At 45.8% G+C, this 15,450-nt stretch overlaps 1 protein-coding gene across 3 annotated transcripts in view; it reads right to left on the bottom strand.

Annotated features, from left to right (window-relative positions):
• Nucleotides 1-9,957, bottom strand: part of CSMD3 (CUB and Sushi multiple domains 3) — a 1,171,353-nt gene extending 1,161,396 nt beyond the window's left edge. For all 3 annotated transcript variants that reach the window (XM_065399724.1, XM_065399725.1, XM_065399726.1), the window contains exon 1: nucleotides 9,780-9,957. In XM_065399724.1, the coding sequence (XP_065255796.1) occupies nucleotides 9,780-9,957 (178 nt within the window). The remainder of the gene's footprint in view (nucleotides 1-9,779) is intronic.
• Between the last annotated feature and the right edge of the window lie 5,493 nt (nucleotides 9,958-15,450).

Raw genomic sequence — 15,450 nt, 5'->3', positions numbered from 1 at the left:
GGCTAGATCCCGGCGGTCTATAGCACACCCCAAGCAGTATCTCAGGGGAGGCTCTAGTAGTTCTTTTACCCAGTGTAATTGTTGCCCAGACAGACTCCGTCTTATCCATTCCATCACTTATTATTTCTTTACATTTTAGCTCATTATTGACATACAATGCCACACCCCCACCTTTACCTTTTTTCCGGTCATTCCTAAACAGCACATACCCTTCCATACCTGTACTCCAGTCATGACTACCATTCCACCACGTTTCGGTTATTCCTACGATATCAGGTTTCATTTCTTGGACCAGGAGCTCCAATTCCTCCATTTTGTTACCTAGGCTTCTCGCATTGGTGTATAAACATCTTACCATATGCTGTCTATCCATTCTCCCATTAGTTATGCACTTTGGTACGGACCCAGTAGTGTCCATCTGCCCCCTCCTTCTTATGTCCAATTCCCTACCCCTACCTATATCTGTGCTTTTCTCCTCGCCCTCTTTTTCAGTGTTGGAATCTGGCGTGGAGATCAACTGGACATCTCCCAACCGTCTCCCCCAAGTTCCTAGTTTAAAGCCCTTTTGATGAGATGAGCCAGCCTCCCTCCCAGAAGTCTATTTCCTTCCCTACTCAGGTGAAGTCCATCCCGCGAGAACAGCTGTCTGTCCCCGAAAGCCTCCCAGTGGCCATACATCCCAAAGCCCTCCTTATAGCACCACTCCCTTAGCCAGCTATTTATCCTCACAATCCTGTCCGCCCTTTGCTGTCCTTCTCTAGGAACAGGCAGAATCCCACTGAAGATAATCTGAGCCTCGACTTCCTTAAGCGTCTTCCCCAGCCTGGCATAATCTCCCTTGATTCTCTCTAGCGAGAACCTAGCCGTGTCATTCGTTCCTACATGAAGGATGATCAAGGGGTTCTTACCCGCTCCTTTTAGGATCCTTTTCAACCGCAGGTCCACATCCCGTATCTTAGCGCCCGGCAGACAGCACACCCTTCTGTTTTCCGGGTCCGCCCTGGTCACAGGCCTGTCTAACCTCCTCAGTAAGGAGTCCCCAATCACATAAACCTGCCTTTGCCTGGGGGCAGCGCAATCTACCAATCTATCCCCTGTTCCCTGCGGCCGTAACTCCTGTCTGTCTCTATTTTCCCTTATAGTCCCCCTATTGCCATCCTGAATCCTCCCGGGGCCAAGTGTTGATGCTACTTCCATCAACTCTTCCCCCCTGTGTATTGGACTAGCTGCCCTTCTTTTCTTCCTCTGCCTCCCACCATCAGGTACCACCTGCTGCGTCCCCTCCTCGTTAGCCAAACACCCAAACCTGTTCCTGAGTTCTAATTCCCCCTCACTAGCCCTCCTTTTCCTTGGCCTGCTTCTCACGGTCACATGCTTCCACTGCTCTTGTTCTCCCCCCGACATTCCCCCCTCACAGACCATAGCCCCCGCTTCCATCTGCACTCCTGAGCATGCCCCTTCAGCCACCCCTTGCCTTTGCTCCATTAGCTGCTCAAACCCCCTTCTAAACTCTACCAGGGTCTCTACCTGCATCTCCAACCCCCGAACCTTTTCCTCTAACAGGGCAAGTAGGCGGCATTTCATACAGACATACCTCTGATCAGGTGCACCTGCTAGGACTATATACATACCGCAGCTGCTACATGCTTTCATCTGCATTGTGTCCCCTGCTGCCTGGCTCATGGCTGCTGTGGTCTCTGCCTGCAGCCTCTGAGGGAACAGAGCACACCTGCCTCCCCTTCCACCTCCCCCTGTAAACTCCCACTTAAACTCCCCTGTTAGCAGCCCTGTTGGCCGGCTCCTGGGGGCCGCTGCTCGCTGCTAGGGCCGCTGCTCGGCTGGGAGGCCTCTTTTATAGGCCCCCTAATCAGCCAAGCTCCGCCCCCTAATCAGGGCGGAGCCCCTACTCAGGGCTCGGGGCTCAGCACACTGCCCCTACAGGCCTCTACACATACAAGCACTACAAAGACAGACGCAAGTACAGATACCTTCTCCTCCAATGAGACTCACTCCCACTTAAACTCCCCTGTTAGCAGCCCTGTTGGCCGGCTCCTGGGGGCCGCTGCTCGCTGCTAGGCCCATGCACCGCTACAGGCTGGGGACCGACTGGCTAAGCGGCAGTTCTGCAGAAAAGAACCTGGGGATTACAGTGGACAAGAAGCTGGATCTGAGTCAACAGTGTGCCCTTGTTGCCAAGAAGGCTAACAGCATATTGGGCTGCATTAGTAGGAGCATTGCCAGCAGATTGAGGGAAGGGATTATTCCCCTCTATTTGGCACTGGTGACACCACATCTGGAGTATTGTGTCCAGTTTTGGGGCCCCCACTACAGAAAGGATGTGGACAAATTGAAGAGAGTCCAGCAGAAGGTGATGAAAATGATTAGGGGGCTGGGGCACATGACTTATGAGGAGAGGCTGAGGGAACTGGGTTTATTTAGTCTGCAGAAGAGAAGAGTGAGGGAGGATTTGATAGCAGCCTGAAGGGGGGTTCCAAAGAGGATTGAGCTAGGCTGTTCTCAGTGGTGGCAGATGATAGAACAAGGAGTAATGGTCTCAAGTTGCAGTCAGGGAGGTCTAGGTTGGTTATTAGGAAAAACCATTTCACTAGGAGGGTGGTGAATCATTGGAAGGGGTTACCTAGGGAGGTGGTGGAATCTCCATCCTTAGAGGTTTTTAAGGCCCGGCTCGATAAAGCCCTGGCTGGGATGATTTAATTGGTGTTGGTCCTGCATTGAGCAGGGGATTGGACTAGATGACCTCTTGAGGTCCCTTCCAACCCTAATCTTCTATGATTCTATGACTGTCAACTCTTTGGGGCACGCACGTGCGCGCACACACACACACACACAAAGAATGATGATGTCTGAAGATTTTATCTGCACTTTCTTGTAATGATCTACACAACTCATGAGTACCTTTGCTATTTATGAGTAACCTAGTCATCCCCTGATAAACCTTTATACTAGGGCTGTCAAGTGATTAAAAAAATTAATCGTGATTAATCACATGATTAATCACACTGTTGTACAATAATATGATACCACTTATTTAAATATTTTTGGATGTTTTCTACATTTTCAAATATATTGATTTCAATTACAACACAGAATACAAAGTGCACAGTGCTCAGTTTATATTTATTGTTATTACAAATATTGTACTGTAAAAAAACCCAAAAGAAATAGTATTTTCCAATTCACCTAATACAAGTACTGTCGTTAAATCTCTTTACCATGAAAGTTGAACATAAAAACGTAGAATGATGTACAACTGCATTCAAAAACAAAACAATGTAAAACTTTAGAGCCTACAAATCCACTCAGTCCTATTTCTTGTTCAGCCAATTGCTCAGACAAACAAGTTTGTTTACATTTGCAGGAGATAATGCTGCCCTCTTCTTCTTTACAATGTCACCTGAAAGTGAGAACAGGCATTCTCATGGCACTGTTGTAGCCGGCGTTACAAGATTTTTACATGCCAGATGCACTAAAGATTCATATGCCCCTTCATGCTTCAACCACCATACCAGAGGACATTCATCCATGCTGATAATGGGTTCTGCTTGTTAATGATCCAAAGCTTTGTGGACTGACGCATGTTCATTTTCATCATCTGAGTTAGATGCCACCCGCAGAAGGTTGATTTTCTTTTTTGGAGGTTTGGGTTCTGTAGTTTTCGCATCAGAGTATTGCTCTTTTAAGATTTTTGAAAGCATGCTCCACACCTTGTCCCTCTCAGATTTTGGAAGGCACTTCAGACTCTTAAACCTTGGGCCAAGTGCTGTAGCTATCTTTAAAATCTCACATTGGTACCTTCTTTGCGTTTTGTCAAATCTGCAGTGAAAGTGTTCTTAAAACGAACATGTGCTGGGTCATCATCCGAGACTGCTATACCATGAAATATATTGCAGAATGCGGGTAAAACAGAGCAGGAGACATACAGTTCTCCCCCAAGGAGTTCAGTTGCTAAGTAATTAACACATTATTTTTTAATAAGCATCATTAGCATGGAAACATGTCCTCTGGAATGGTGGCCAAAGCATGAAGGGGTATACGAATATATAGCACATCCGGCACATAAATGCCTTGCAATGCCGGCTACAACGTGTCATGCGAATGCCTGTTCTCACTTTCAGGTGACATTGTAAATAAGAAGTGGGCAGCATTATCTCCTGTAAATGTAAACAAACTTGTTTCTCTTAAAAAGCAACAGAGGGTCCTGTGGCACCTTTAAGACTAACAGAAGTATTGGGAGCATAAGCTTTCGTGGGTAAGAACCTCACCTCTTGCATCTGAAGAAGTGAGGTTCTTACCCACGAAAGCTTATGCTCCCAATACTTCTGTTAGTCTTAAAGGTGCCACAGGACCCTCTGTTGCTTTTTACAGATTCAGACTAACACGGCTACCACTCTATATGCATCCGAAGAAGTGGGTTGTAGCCCACGAAAGCTTATGCTCTAATAAATTTGTTAGTCTCTAAGGTGCCACAAGTACTCCTGTTATTTTTGCGGATACAGACTAACACGGCTGCTACTCTGAAACCCTCTGATACTTGTTTCTCTTAGCGATTGGCTGAACAAGAAGTAGGACTGAGTGGACTTGTAGGCTTTAAAGTTTTACATTGTTTTGTTTTTGAATGCAGTTTTTTTTTTTACATCATTCTACGTTTGTATGTTCAACTTTCATGGTAAAGAGACTGCACGACAGTACTTGTATCAGGCGAATTGAAAAATACTATTTATTTTGTTTATCATGTTTACAGTGCAAATATTTGTAATCAAAATAATAATATAAAGTGAGCACTGTCCACTTGTATTCTATATTGTAATAGAAATCAATATATTTTAAAATGTAGAAAAAACATCCAAAATATTTAATATATTTCAATTGGTATTCTATTGTTCAATAATGTGATTAAAACTGCAATTAATCACAATTATTTTTTTTAATCACAATTAATTTTTGAGTTAATCACGCGAGTTAACTGCAATTAATCGACAGCCCTACTTTATACCACACCATGCACTTGTACAGGCATGATCTGTGCGTATCTAATGTCTGATAAAAATTAGTGAAACAACATTTAGACAAGGCCTGCAGTTTCTGTTATTTTATGTATGGGGATTTTGGGAAAGGAGGGGGTGCAGTTAAACATATCCTCCAAATTCTTCTCTGACTTAAACCAGGCTTGTCCTTTAAAGTCATGTTAATGAGGTTGAAGATGCAAGGCAGCACTTATTGGACTCTAAATTCGGCTGCTTTTTGCCAGGTTCAGGCAGGGGTGCTGTAACAATTTGTACAGAGGGGATGCTGAGAGCCATTGAACCAAACTGTGAACCCTGTATATGATGGAAACCACTTCAAGCCGGGGGTGCCGCAGCACCCCTAGTTCTAGCATCTATGGGTCCAGGAAGACGAGAGCCCTTGAAGGGAACTAGCATGGGTGGGAGAGCAGGTTATTTTTCTATACTAAACAACAGAGGCAAAACCTGCCGCGTATCCTTCGCGTTAGAGCCTGAAGAGCCAAACGGTGGCTAATGATGCAAGAATAATTGACTGGGCGCTGTCCGGGCTGGCTGGCCCCACAGGGCCCTCTGCTAAGTAACGGCGCGCAGCCCCCTGCCTGCCAGCCGGCGCTGCGGCTGGTCCCCTGCCGGCAGGGCTGTGTGAGCTCAGGGCAAGTCGTCGGCGGCGCTCGCCTGTTGCTCCTGCCCATTCTGCAAGGCAGTGAGGTGACAAGCCCAAACTCCCCCGGGGCAGGGAAGGGGTCAGTTAGTTCTCCTGGGCGGGGCTTTCCCCCGGCTTGAGAGGAAGGGGCAGAGCCCCGCACTAAGCACAGTGCCCCAGAGAGCTTTCCCCACCCGGGAGGGGGCTTGTTAACTGTACAGCCCGTCATTGCCAACTTCTCTAGCTTCCGGGAAGGGGCGCGGGGCTGTGCGGGGCGTGTTTGCGCAGGAGGGCAGCGCGAAGGGGTGTATGTGCGGCGGCCGCTCCGCTGAAAGCCCCCGGGATGTGGTCCCGTCTCTAGTAAATACCCACCTCCTTCCTCTCCCCCCTGAACTGCAGCCACGGCAGCGATCATCTGGCAAGGATCATCCGCTTCAGCGTCCCAAAAGCTCATTGCCCAAAGCCTCCCCTGGGTCAGTTCATGGCCCTAGCATGCAGGGCAGCCCTGCCAATCTTTTCGGGAAAAGGAAGCAAAGAGTGCACGGGAAACTAATGAGCCGCGTGTGTGTGTGTGGGGGGGGGGGGGACTGGCAAAGAGAAACAGGGTGCATCTTCTCCCTGCTAACTAGTCCCCCATGCCAGCTCCCAGCCATCCAGAGAGGGGGCAGAGAGACCCCTTCCCCTTCCATCTCCCGCGGCCTCTCCCTCGCTCTTTTCCTTTTCTTTTCAGAGTGACCCTGGCTCAGCCAGTCACCGCCCAGCCTGGAGGAACCCCAGCGCAGGGAAAGCTTCCTTGTTCCCAACCCCAAAGGGAGTTGGGAACTTGCGGCTCTCTGACTTTGGGCCACAGCTCAGAGGAGGTGGGTTGTTGTTCCCTCGCTGGCTGTTATTTTCACGAGCAGACCAGGAGCCGGTTCTGGAGAGCCGGGGGCTCAGGGCTTTACCTCCAGCGCGCAGATAAACCCGCTGCAGCCCCGTGCACCATTTGTGGGCATGGAAGGGCTGCCAGGGCTGATGGAGTTGGGCGGGGAGGATTGACTCGCTGCTCCTCCAAAGATTAGTTGGTATTTTTCCTGCCTAAATGACGTTCTCGTTTATTCCTGTTCCTAAGGGTGCGTGGGAAGGTGGAGGGGAATCGGAGTGTGCACATTTCAGGGGATAAACCGCACTGCCGCTCCAACAGAAACGTGTCTCCCAGCCTGGCAGCTGGGGCAGGGATGACGCTGCTTGGCAATGGCAAACATCTGTGAAGTCATCCTCCTTGCACTTGTCAAAGGTGCCGTTTCTTCGCTTTCCTACTTCCCTGCAATCCTGCGAGGGCTGACTTGGCGATTGACCAGCTGCATGCCCCTTCTCCTGAAAGGGGATTGTGTGAGCCGTGCAAGCTACAGTTCCTCTCAATTTCCACTCATTGTAGCCCCTCTGTAGCAGTTCTGACATACATATTACTATTATTATTATTTTTTTACCGTGCAGGCACAGGGATTTGGGAGATTTAACCCTTCACTGCTATTGCTGTAGAAATACAGAAGCGCGGGATGGAAATCGGTGCCGAGATCTGAAATTTCCAGAAACTGTGAATGTGTGCACATAATGCACATACAAAAAATTTGGGGGACACCCACACCCACAAATAGACACAGACATGGGTATAGGTTTCCCCGAGTAAGCTGGGGCTTGGAAAGCAGATGTAGAGATAATGGAATTAGCCTTGGACCAATACTTTAGGAGGCAGTAGTTAGTAGGGCAGACAGCAGTGGCATGGGACCTCTAAAGACAGGAGCAGAAAGAGTCTTCTGGAATACAGCATCCTGCGAGACAGTGATAAAACAGGCAGGCTTGGCATGAAGAGGCAATTGAAAGGTTCTGGCTGGTGGGGCCTAGGCAACTGTAGCAGTGGGCTTGGGTGTCAATGGGCGATAAGGAGGAAGTTGCCTGGCAGGGCAGTGGTGTGAACAAGGGCCTGGGAAGTAGGGACCATGATAGGGGGTCTTGGCAGCAGTGGGGTGGGAAAATGCTGGGTGTTTGGGTGTCTCCTTTTTTCCAACAGCTGGAGTGCTTACAAAAGGCAGATATTCAGTCTGTGCACCTGCCAAGGTTTCCGGGAGCAGGGGAACCTTCCTGACACCAAATGTAAATCAAGGTAAAATACATTCATTCACGGAAACGTACAGCGCTCACAATACGTCCAATGCTGCTCTGAGCACAGGTCAACACTTTCCAGCCTGGCACTCTCAAGGGAATCCATATTTAGGCACCCAATTTAAACCTCTCTGATGCTCAGATGCCCCGAGGATCTACAATCTTTGCACTAAATATCTCTAGTGCTTCTTCCTTCCTCCCCGCAAGGGCAACTGTAGCTGTTATTCAACAGCTGCTATGAAAACTTACACTCAAGCCATGGTCAGCACCCCACAGCCAGGAAAAATCGTCTGTGTCTTTAATTTTGTAGGATGCTGCCTCCACGCGACTCCAATTCACAAAGCAACTGTTTCACAATAGCAGCTGCCAGCGTCATCCATTAACCAGCATAGCCTTCTATCAGGCACATTATGTATTTCAGGGTGATACGGTTTTGTAGAGTACAAACTGATGACATTCAAATGGAAACACATCACACAGAGAATTTATTAATGAGCTTGTTTTAAAAAAATGTCCCACATGACATGGTTTGGTCCTGATCTCTGAGCCAAAGCGCAGACCTGTTTCAGAAATGGGCAAACAATCTGGAAACAGCTTGCTTCAAGGTACGTAAATAAGGGAAAGCTTCTTGTAATTAGAATGTATATTAAAATTCCGGGCATGCTTCCGCGCATCAGATATAGTGTCGAGATAACGTGCGATGAGGTAAACCCCTACAACAACACCCCTATGAAACATGAATTATCATTTCCAGTGGGATGCAAATGGAGCTGCTTTCTGTGTGGGAACAACCAGCTGCAACGCTCTACAATCAACTGTTTCATAAAAGCCAGAGCCAGATCGCAGTTTAGGGTAATAGGCACCCGTTTTAACAAGAAAAACCTCCATACAGTTGGTATGGACGCAACCTCGATAGGCAACAACCCAGTCTTCAAACTCGGAGAGGATCGATACTGTCTACTAGACATTCTGGGTGCGTGTGTGTGGCGCAGGGGGTAAGCAGGGGATTAATCAGAAATTAAAGAATTATCCACAAACAAAGAGATTAATTTGGGGATCGGAGAATGGCCAGCAGGATGCGAAGAGTCCCAGCGCAGATCCCTTTGCTGGAGGCACACTTGGTGGAGGTCAGCACTTCCCCATGTAGTGAGGTCTGCCTAATATTCGAGGTGCACATTGTTCAAACGACACATTTCTTTTTGTGATGCCATTTCCCTGTACCTGTTTGCACCCAACGATTTAACGCAGATCCTTATACTTCAACTAAAGACTTTCTTCCTGTCCGCCATGCATTAAAATAATAATAAAAAAAGACACACAGAGAGAGACAAAGATACGAGGAGGGGGCTCGATCTTTGAACTCAACGGCATATCATGCCTTCAAAGATGATTTTTTTAACATAGCTCTTCTGCAGCCAAAGAATCCAGCTTGCATACACACGCGTGTGAAAAAGCCTTTCTGTATTTGAGATACATTACATACACTCGCACACCCACATACACACACCGTGGACCTCTCTAACTTTCCTTATGGAATGGTTAAACTAATCAGTGCATTGCTACAGATATTCCCGCAAAGATCCGTTTGTTTGACCGGGGAAAAAAAATAATCTTAGGTAATCCCCCCACCACCACCCTAGAAAAGTCATCCAGTGGGCTTGTGCTTGAATATACACTAGTTAGAGGCTATATGAACCAACTCACGTATCCGTTTGAGCATACTGCAAGAATATTTATTGAGCCTCAGCTCAGTCACTGCATTGAACACCAAGGCTGGCAAGCAATTGCATTTCCTATTTCAGAAGAGAGCTCTGATTCAGCTCCTTCTCTCCCCCCCGCCCTTTAATTATCATTTATTTGTTCAAATTGTAAAGTACCCCCGGTGAAACCTTTGTAAAGGGCGAGAAGTCCGAACGCCCAGACGGAAAGGAAAGGGTCCGCTACAAAATGCCCCCCAAAGACCACCCTACCTTGCACATAGGAAACCAGCAATAAAAAGACGAGGTTCCAAAATGTAAATCCACTTTTAATCCCCATTGTCTTCAGCAGCATGAAGTCCAGCCGGCCACATTTAGTACATCCCCTGTCCCAAAAGTCTGCTATTTTCGACTCCTTTGCACGGATTTCCCCTTTGCAGATCCCTTTCATATTATTCAGGAGAGCTCCTAATTCCTATTCCTTGGCCAGGCGCAGTGGAGTTGTTGCTGTTGATGGTGCGCGGTCACAGCTCAGAGTGAATGGTGTTTCTGGGATACCACAGCAACCTTGACGAGGACTCAACCATCTCTCCAACAGGGGCACAAAGTCTCAGCTACTCTCGATTGTGTTTTTTTCCTTCTCCCACCCCTCCCCGCTACTCCCACCTCCACAATCAAAAAACACCACAATTCTGGCTTGTTACAGCATCCCCCAGGAGCCCTGGGAGAGCATCTTAAAAGCCCAGACAATCTCCCGAATCAACTCCAAACAGTATTTGCTGTTGAGGTTCTTCTTCTCCCCCCCCCCCTCCGAGAAGATCAATTCTGCCCAGGAAAACAGCTCAAGAAATAATACACTAGTGAGATTTTCATAGTCGCCTGAAGGAACATCTAGGAGCTAATGCAGCAAGATACATCCATCCTGCTGTCGCTTGGACAGGATAATCCGTAGCATATTATTAAAAATGCGTCTGTGATGTTTAAGCCTGTGAGCATCACCACTCACACATACCACACACACACAAACTACATTGGTGCACACACCTTTCATAGTAACATGTGTTGCTCCTGGAGCTGCACTAGATTTTTTTTTTTTTTTAAAAACTAACCATTGTATTGCATTGTACGGCAGAATTAACTGCAGGCAGATATTTCAAAGATCAGAGCTTTTGCAAAGACAAACGCAGATCTGCTCCTTGAAGAATGCACAATTTTCCATTTTCCAAAATGTTGCTCTCGTTTCCCTTTTAATGGGTGCTGCAGTTTAATCTCCTCTCTTTGTGGCCACCTTGTCCATAGATCACAGAGACACTTGTCTTAATTTTTTGAAGTATCCACAAACATGTAAATTGGGGGAATTCTTGCAAATAAATGTAAACCAACGTTGTATCTCAGCCCAAAGGGTTAATGTTCGGCAAGGAAAGAGCACTTGCGCCATCTACCGGCCGCCAGGCGACCTCTGCCTCCTTCCCACCATTTGTAGCAGGGTCCTATTTCTGGGCAGTACAACGTCAGTGAGAAGGGATAATTTTGTTTCATTTTACTAGTCACAGGAGGGGGAGGGAGAGAGATCCGGGCATAAACAAAAGCAGCGTGTCTTATAGAATTTGTTCTTTTTCCGGACTGGATTGGTAAAAGGGGCTGGGCCAGGTGGAGGGAATTGCCATTATGGATCAGAAAAATGCCGCATTCCCTTCTCCTTGAAGAGCTCCTCGCATCTGCCTCACACTTGGCTTGGAATGAATGATGAAACAAACCATGTTGGCGGCGAGGGGTGGCGGGGGGGGGGGGGGGGGGGGAGAAGGGGGCGGAAAGGAGTTGTCCCGTTGTAGAGAAGGCAGCCATTGGCTAAATCTGCCTTCTAAATCCAAGTCACTGCCTTTGTGTGTGTTTGTGTGAGCTGCTAAATGAGACTTCACGTTAGTGTCAATGTATTGTGTTTGTATGTGTGCAAAATGTTTGTGTGTGGGAGTTAGTGGGCACCTAATAGGTGTGTTGGTATGTGTGCTTATGCATGTGGGAAGCTTTTATCTGCATACATGTGTGTAATGGGAGTGGAGTGTGTGTGTGTGTGTGTGTGTGTGTGTGTGTGTGTGTGTGTGTGTGTGTGTGTGTGTGTGTGTGTGAAGGGTACACAAATGTGTGCATGTGTATATATGTGTGAGACTCTTGTGTGTGTGTACATGTGCATGTGTGATGTGTGTGTCTATGGGTGAAGTTTATGTGTGTATTTCTGCAATGTGCACGATATGTTTGAAGTTTGTGTGTATGGGTGTATGTTAAACGTTTATGAACGTGTGAAAGTTTTCAACGTGCAGGTGTATAAATATGCGTGTGTGTTGATGTATATACATGTATATGTGTGAATGTTTGCGAGTATTCGTGCTTCTCTATCTGTGAATATTTATGGTATGGGTGAGAGTGTGTATGTGTATACAGTATGTGCCTGCCATTCTGCCCTCATGTATGTCTGTGCTATTCCATTGAAGTCAATAGCAATGGACCTTTTGTGAGGGTGTCTGAACTAATTCACTTGGCTGCAAGAGCTGCATGTAGCACAGACAAGGAAAACATCAATTTAATTACAGCTGTTACATGCAATTTACTGGCCTTGTTAAATACATACAAGTATATTTGCTGGAGAGGAGGTCTATGTTTGTTGTCTGTAATCTTCTCTTATAACAACACCCATAAATCTGGAGTAGCCCTGGGATGGGGAGTAGCATAACTGAAAACTTCATGGGCCTGTTAGCCTCCTCAGCCGTGGATCAGAAATTGATTTCACCAAAGACATCAGCCTTGTGCTGCTGTTGAAGGGAGTGCTAACTTAGAATCAAACAAGTCCTTCAGCTTTCTGACAGGGTTTCAATATTCCCCTTTATTGGGCAGTGGTGGATGGATGAAGTCCATCATCCTCACTGTATTCTTAAAAAAAAATTCTAATATGTCACTCTTAAAAAAATTGCTTTCTATTTATTGGATTCCATTTTTCAAGAAAGCATTTCAAAACAGAGGACAGAATTTTGCTTTCAAAAGGGCATTTCTCTATGTTCCTGGAACAAAATTCTGCTCTTAGTTTCACAAAGCACCTTTCTGCTGTGCCATTGGGCTCTCCATGACCACACATCTCAGCAAAAGGAGGGAGAGAAGACTACCAGTCAGGTGGAATCTGAGAACAGATATTTGCCTGAGTGATTTAGGAGCCTTGGTCCCATTGATTCGGGAAACAGGACTTAAGCTCCTAAGTCACATAAGTGCTTTTGAAACTATTTCCCCTAGTATCTAGAAGCCAATTTATGTACATTTTAAAAACACCATTGGTGTTACATATTTGGTGTGCATGTTATGGTTTTTAATACTGTCTCCAATAAACCCTTACTCAGTATTCTTTCGGTGAGGCTAGATGCAAACTATAGAGATTCTATTATCTCTTTTAGTACTTGGCATACTAAGTGATGTTTTTGTTTTTTTGTTTTGTTTTTTGTTTTGGCATGGCCAGAGCCTATTGATCCTCTGGGTACAGATCAAGGATAAAAGTGACTTAGCAAAGACAGTTAAGTCAATGCCTATGATAAAAGAGTTTTTAAACAGTGTTGAGATCAGAAATGGACAGCTACTTATATTTCTGACCTATTAGGCACATGGTTATCAGTGGGTGCCAATGGAAAGTGCAGATTGGAGACTTGTCTGTGACCATGATGCTTTGTACTATGCTCCTCGGATGTCCCATAAATTAAATGGAATTGGACTGGCTCAGTACATGAATGGGAGCATTTATGGATTCATAAGCAGGCACTCTTCTCTATGAATCTGTATGTAATGAACAGGCACTTAACAGCCAACATTTAGGCACCACTGGCATTCACAATCCCCTGCTCAGCTGCTGCCCATGTTTCTGCTATTAAAGTCCCGACACAGCCCAGCAGTAGGATTCCACCACCTATCTTGCCTTTGGGGCCCAATCTAGGGCATACACTGAAGTCACCTAAACCCACCATTTGTCCTTTTCAAGCTGTGTCTGTATATAGATATTTCAATATTCATTGGTATAGGAACCTGGGCCGCTCAACCCCTCTGTGTGTTTCCTAACCATCAGGCTACAGAGCCATTCTAGCTCTCTTGTTGGTCTAATGAATATTTAAGTATTTATACACAGTGGAACAGCTTCAGCAGGAGAGCTTAAGAGAAGCTGGTTTTAGAATACCCCATAGCCCAGGGGAGATAGAGCACCCACATTCAAATCTGAGCTCCACGTCCAGTGGGGTGTATGTGCTTGAACATGGCTTTCCTACATCCTAGGTGAGTGTTTCAACTACTGCGCTACAGGTTATAGGGGGGAGGGTGACATCACCTGCTCCTCCTTGTTTTTTCTTAGAAAAGTATAAGAACATAAGAACGGACATACTGGGTCAGACCAAAGGTCCATCTAGCCCAGTATCCTGTCTTCTGACAATGGCCAATGCCAGGTGCCCCAGAGGGAAAGAACAAAACAGATAATCGTCAAGTGATCCATCCTCTGTCGCTCATTCCCAGCCTCTGGCAAACAGAGACAAGGGACACCATCCCTGCCCATCCTGGCTAATAGCCCCTGATGGACCTATCTTCCATGAACTTATCCAGCTCTTTATTGAACCCAGTTATATTCTTGGCCTTCACAACATCCTCTGGCAAGGAGTTCCACAGGTTGACTGTGCGTTGTATGAAAAAATATTTCCTTTTATTTGTTTTAAACCTGCTGCCTATTAATTTCATTTGGTGACATCTAGTTCTTATGTTATGAGAAGGAGTAAATAATACTTCCTTATTTATTTTCTCCACACCAGTCATGATTTTATAGACCTCTATCATATCCCCCCTTAGTCGTCTCTTTTCCAAGCTGAAAAGTCCCCGTCTTATTAATCTCTCCTCATACGGAAGCCGTTCCATACCCTTAATCATTTTTGTTGTCATTTTCTGAACCTTTTCCAGTTCCAATATATTTTTTTAGAGATGGGGTAACCACATCTGTTTGCAGTATTCAAGATGTGGGTGCACCATGGATTTATATAGAGGCAATATGATATTTTCTTATTATTATCTATCCTTAATGATTCCCAACATTGTGTTCGCTTTTTTGACTGCTGCTGCACATTGAGTGGATGTTTTCAGAGAACTATCCACAATGACTCTAAGATCTCATTCTTGAGTGGTAACAGCTAATTTAGACCCCATCATTTTATATGTATAATTGGGATGATGTTTTCCCATGTGCATTACTTTGCATTTATCAACATTGAATTTCATCTGCCATTTTGGTGCCCAGTAATCCATTTTTGTGAGATCCTTTTGTAGTTCTTTGCAGTGTGCTTGGGACTTAACTATCTTAAGTAGTTTTATATCATCTTCAAATTTTGGCATCTTTTCCAGATATTTACCCCCTTTTCCAGATAATTTATGAATATGTTGAATAGGACTGGTCCCAGTACAGACCCACGGGGGACATCACTATTTACCTCTCTCCATTCTGAAAACTGACCATTTATTCCTACATTTGTATATAAGCACTTACTTGTCACTTTTTAGCTGTCTGTCATTACATGATGTAATTGAATAGGCCTCTTTTTCATTTGACTCTTTCTCATTAGATCCTACCTGTGTTTTATCATCTTCCATCCTCTTCTCCTTACTAGGACATAGAGAACCTCCATTAATAGATCCTCCCCTAAGAGATGTTTCTGTCCGAACCATGTGCTCCTCCGCACTTGTCAGCTTTCCCCAAGCCCATAGTTTAAAAACTGCTCTACGACCTTTTTAATTTTAAGTGCCAATAATCTGGTTCCATTTTGGTTTACGTGGAGCCCGATCCTGTATAGGATCCCCCTTTCCCCAAAGTTTCCCCAGTTTCTAATAAATCTAAATCCCTCCTCCCTACACCATTGTCTCATCCACGCATTGAGACCCTGCA

The sequence above is a fragment of the Emys orbicularis genome, chromosome 2, assembly GCF_028017835.1.
Source record: "Emys orbicularis isolate rEmyOrb1 chromosome 2, rEmyOrb1.hap1, whole genome shotgun sequence".
Taxonomy (NCBI): domain Eukaryota; kingdom Metazoa; phylum Chordata; order Testudines; family Emydidae; genus Emys; species Emys orbicularis.
Note: the sequence above shows the minus strand (reverse complement) of the source record. Positions and strands in the feature narration are given on the sequence as shown.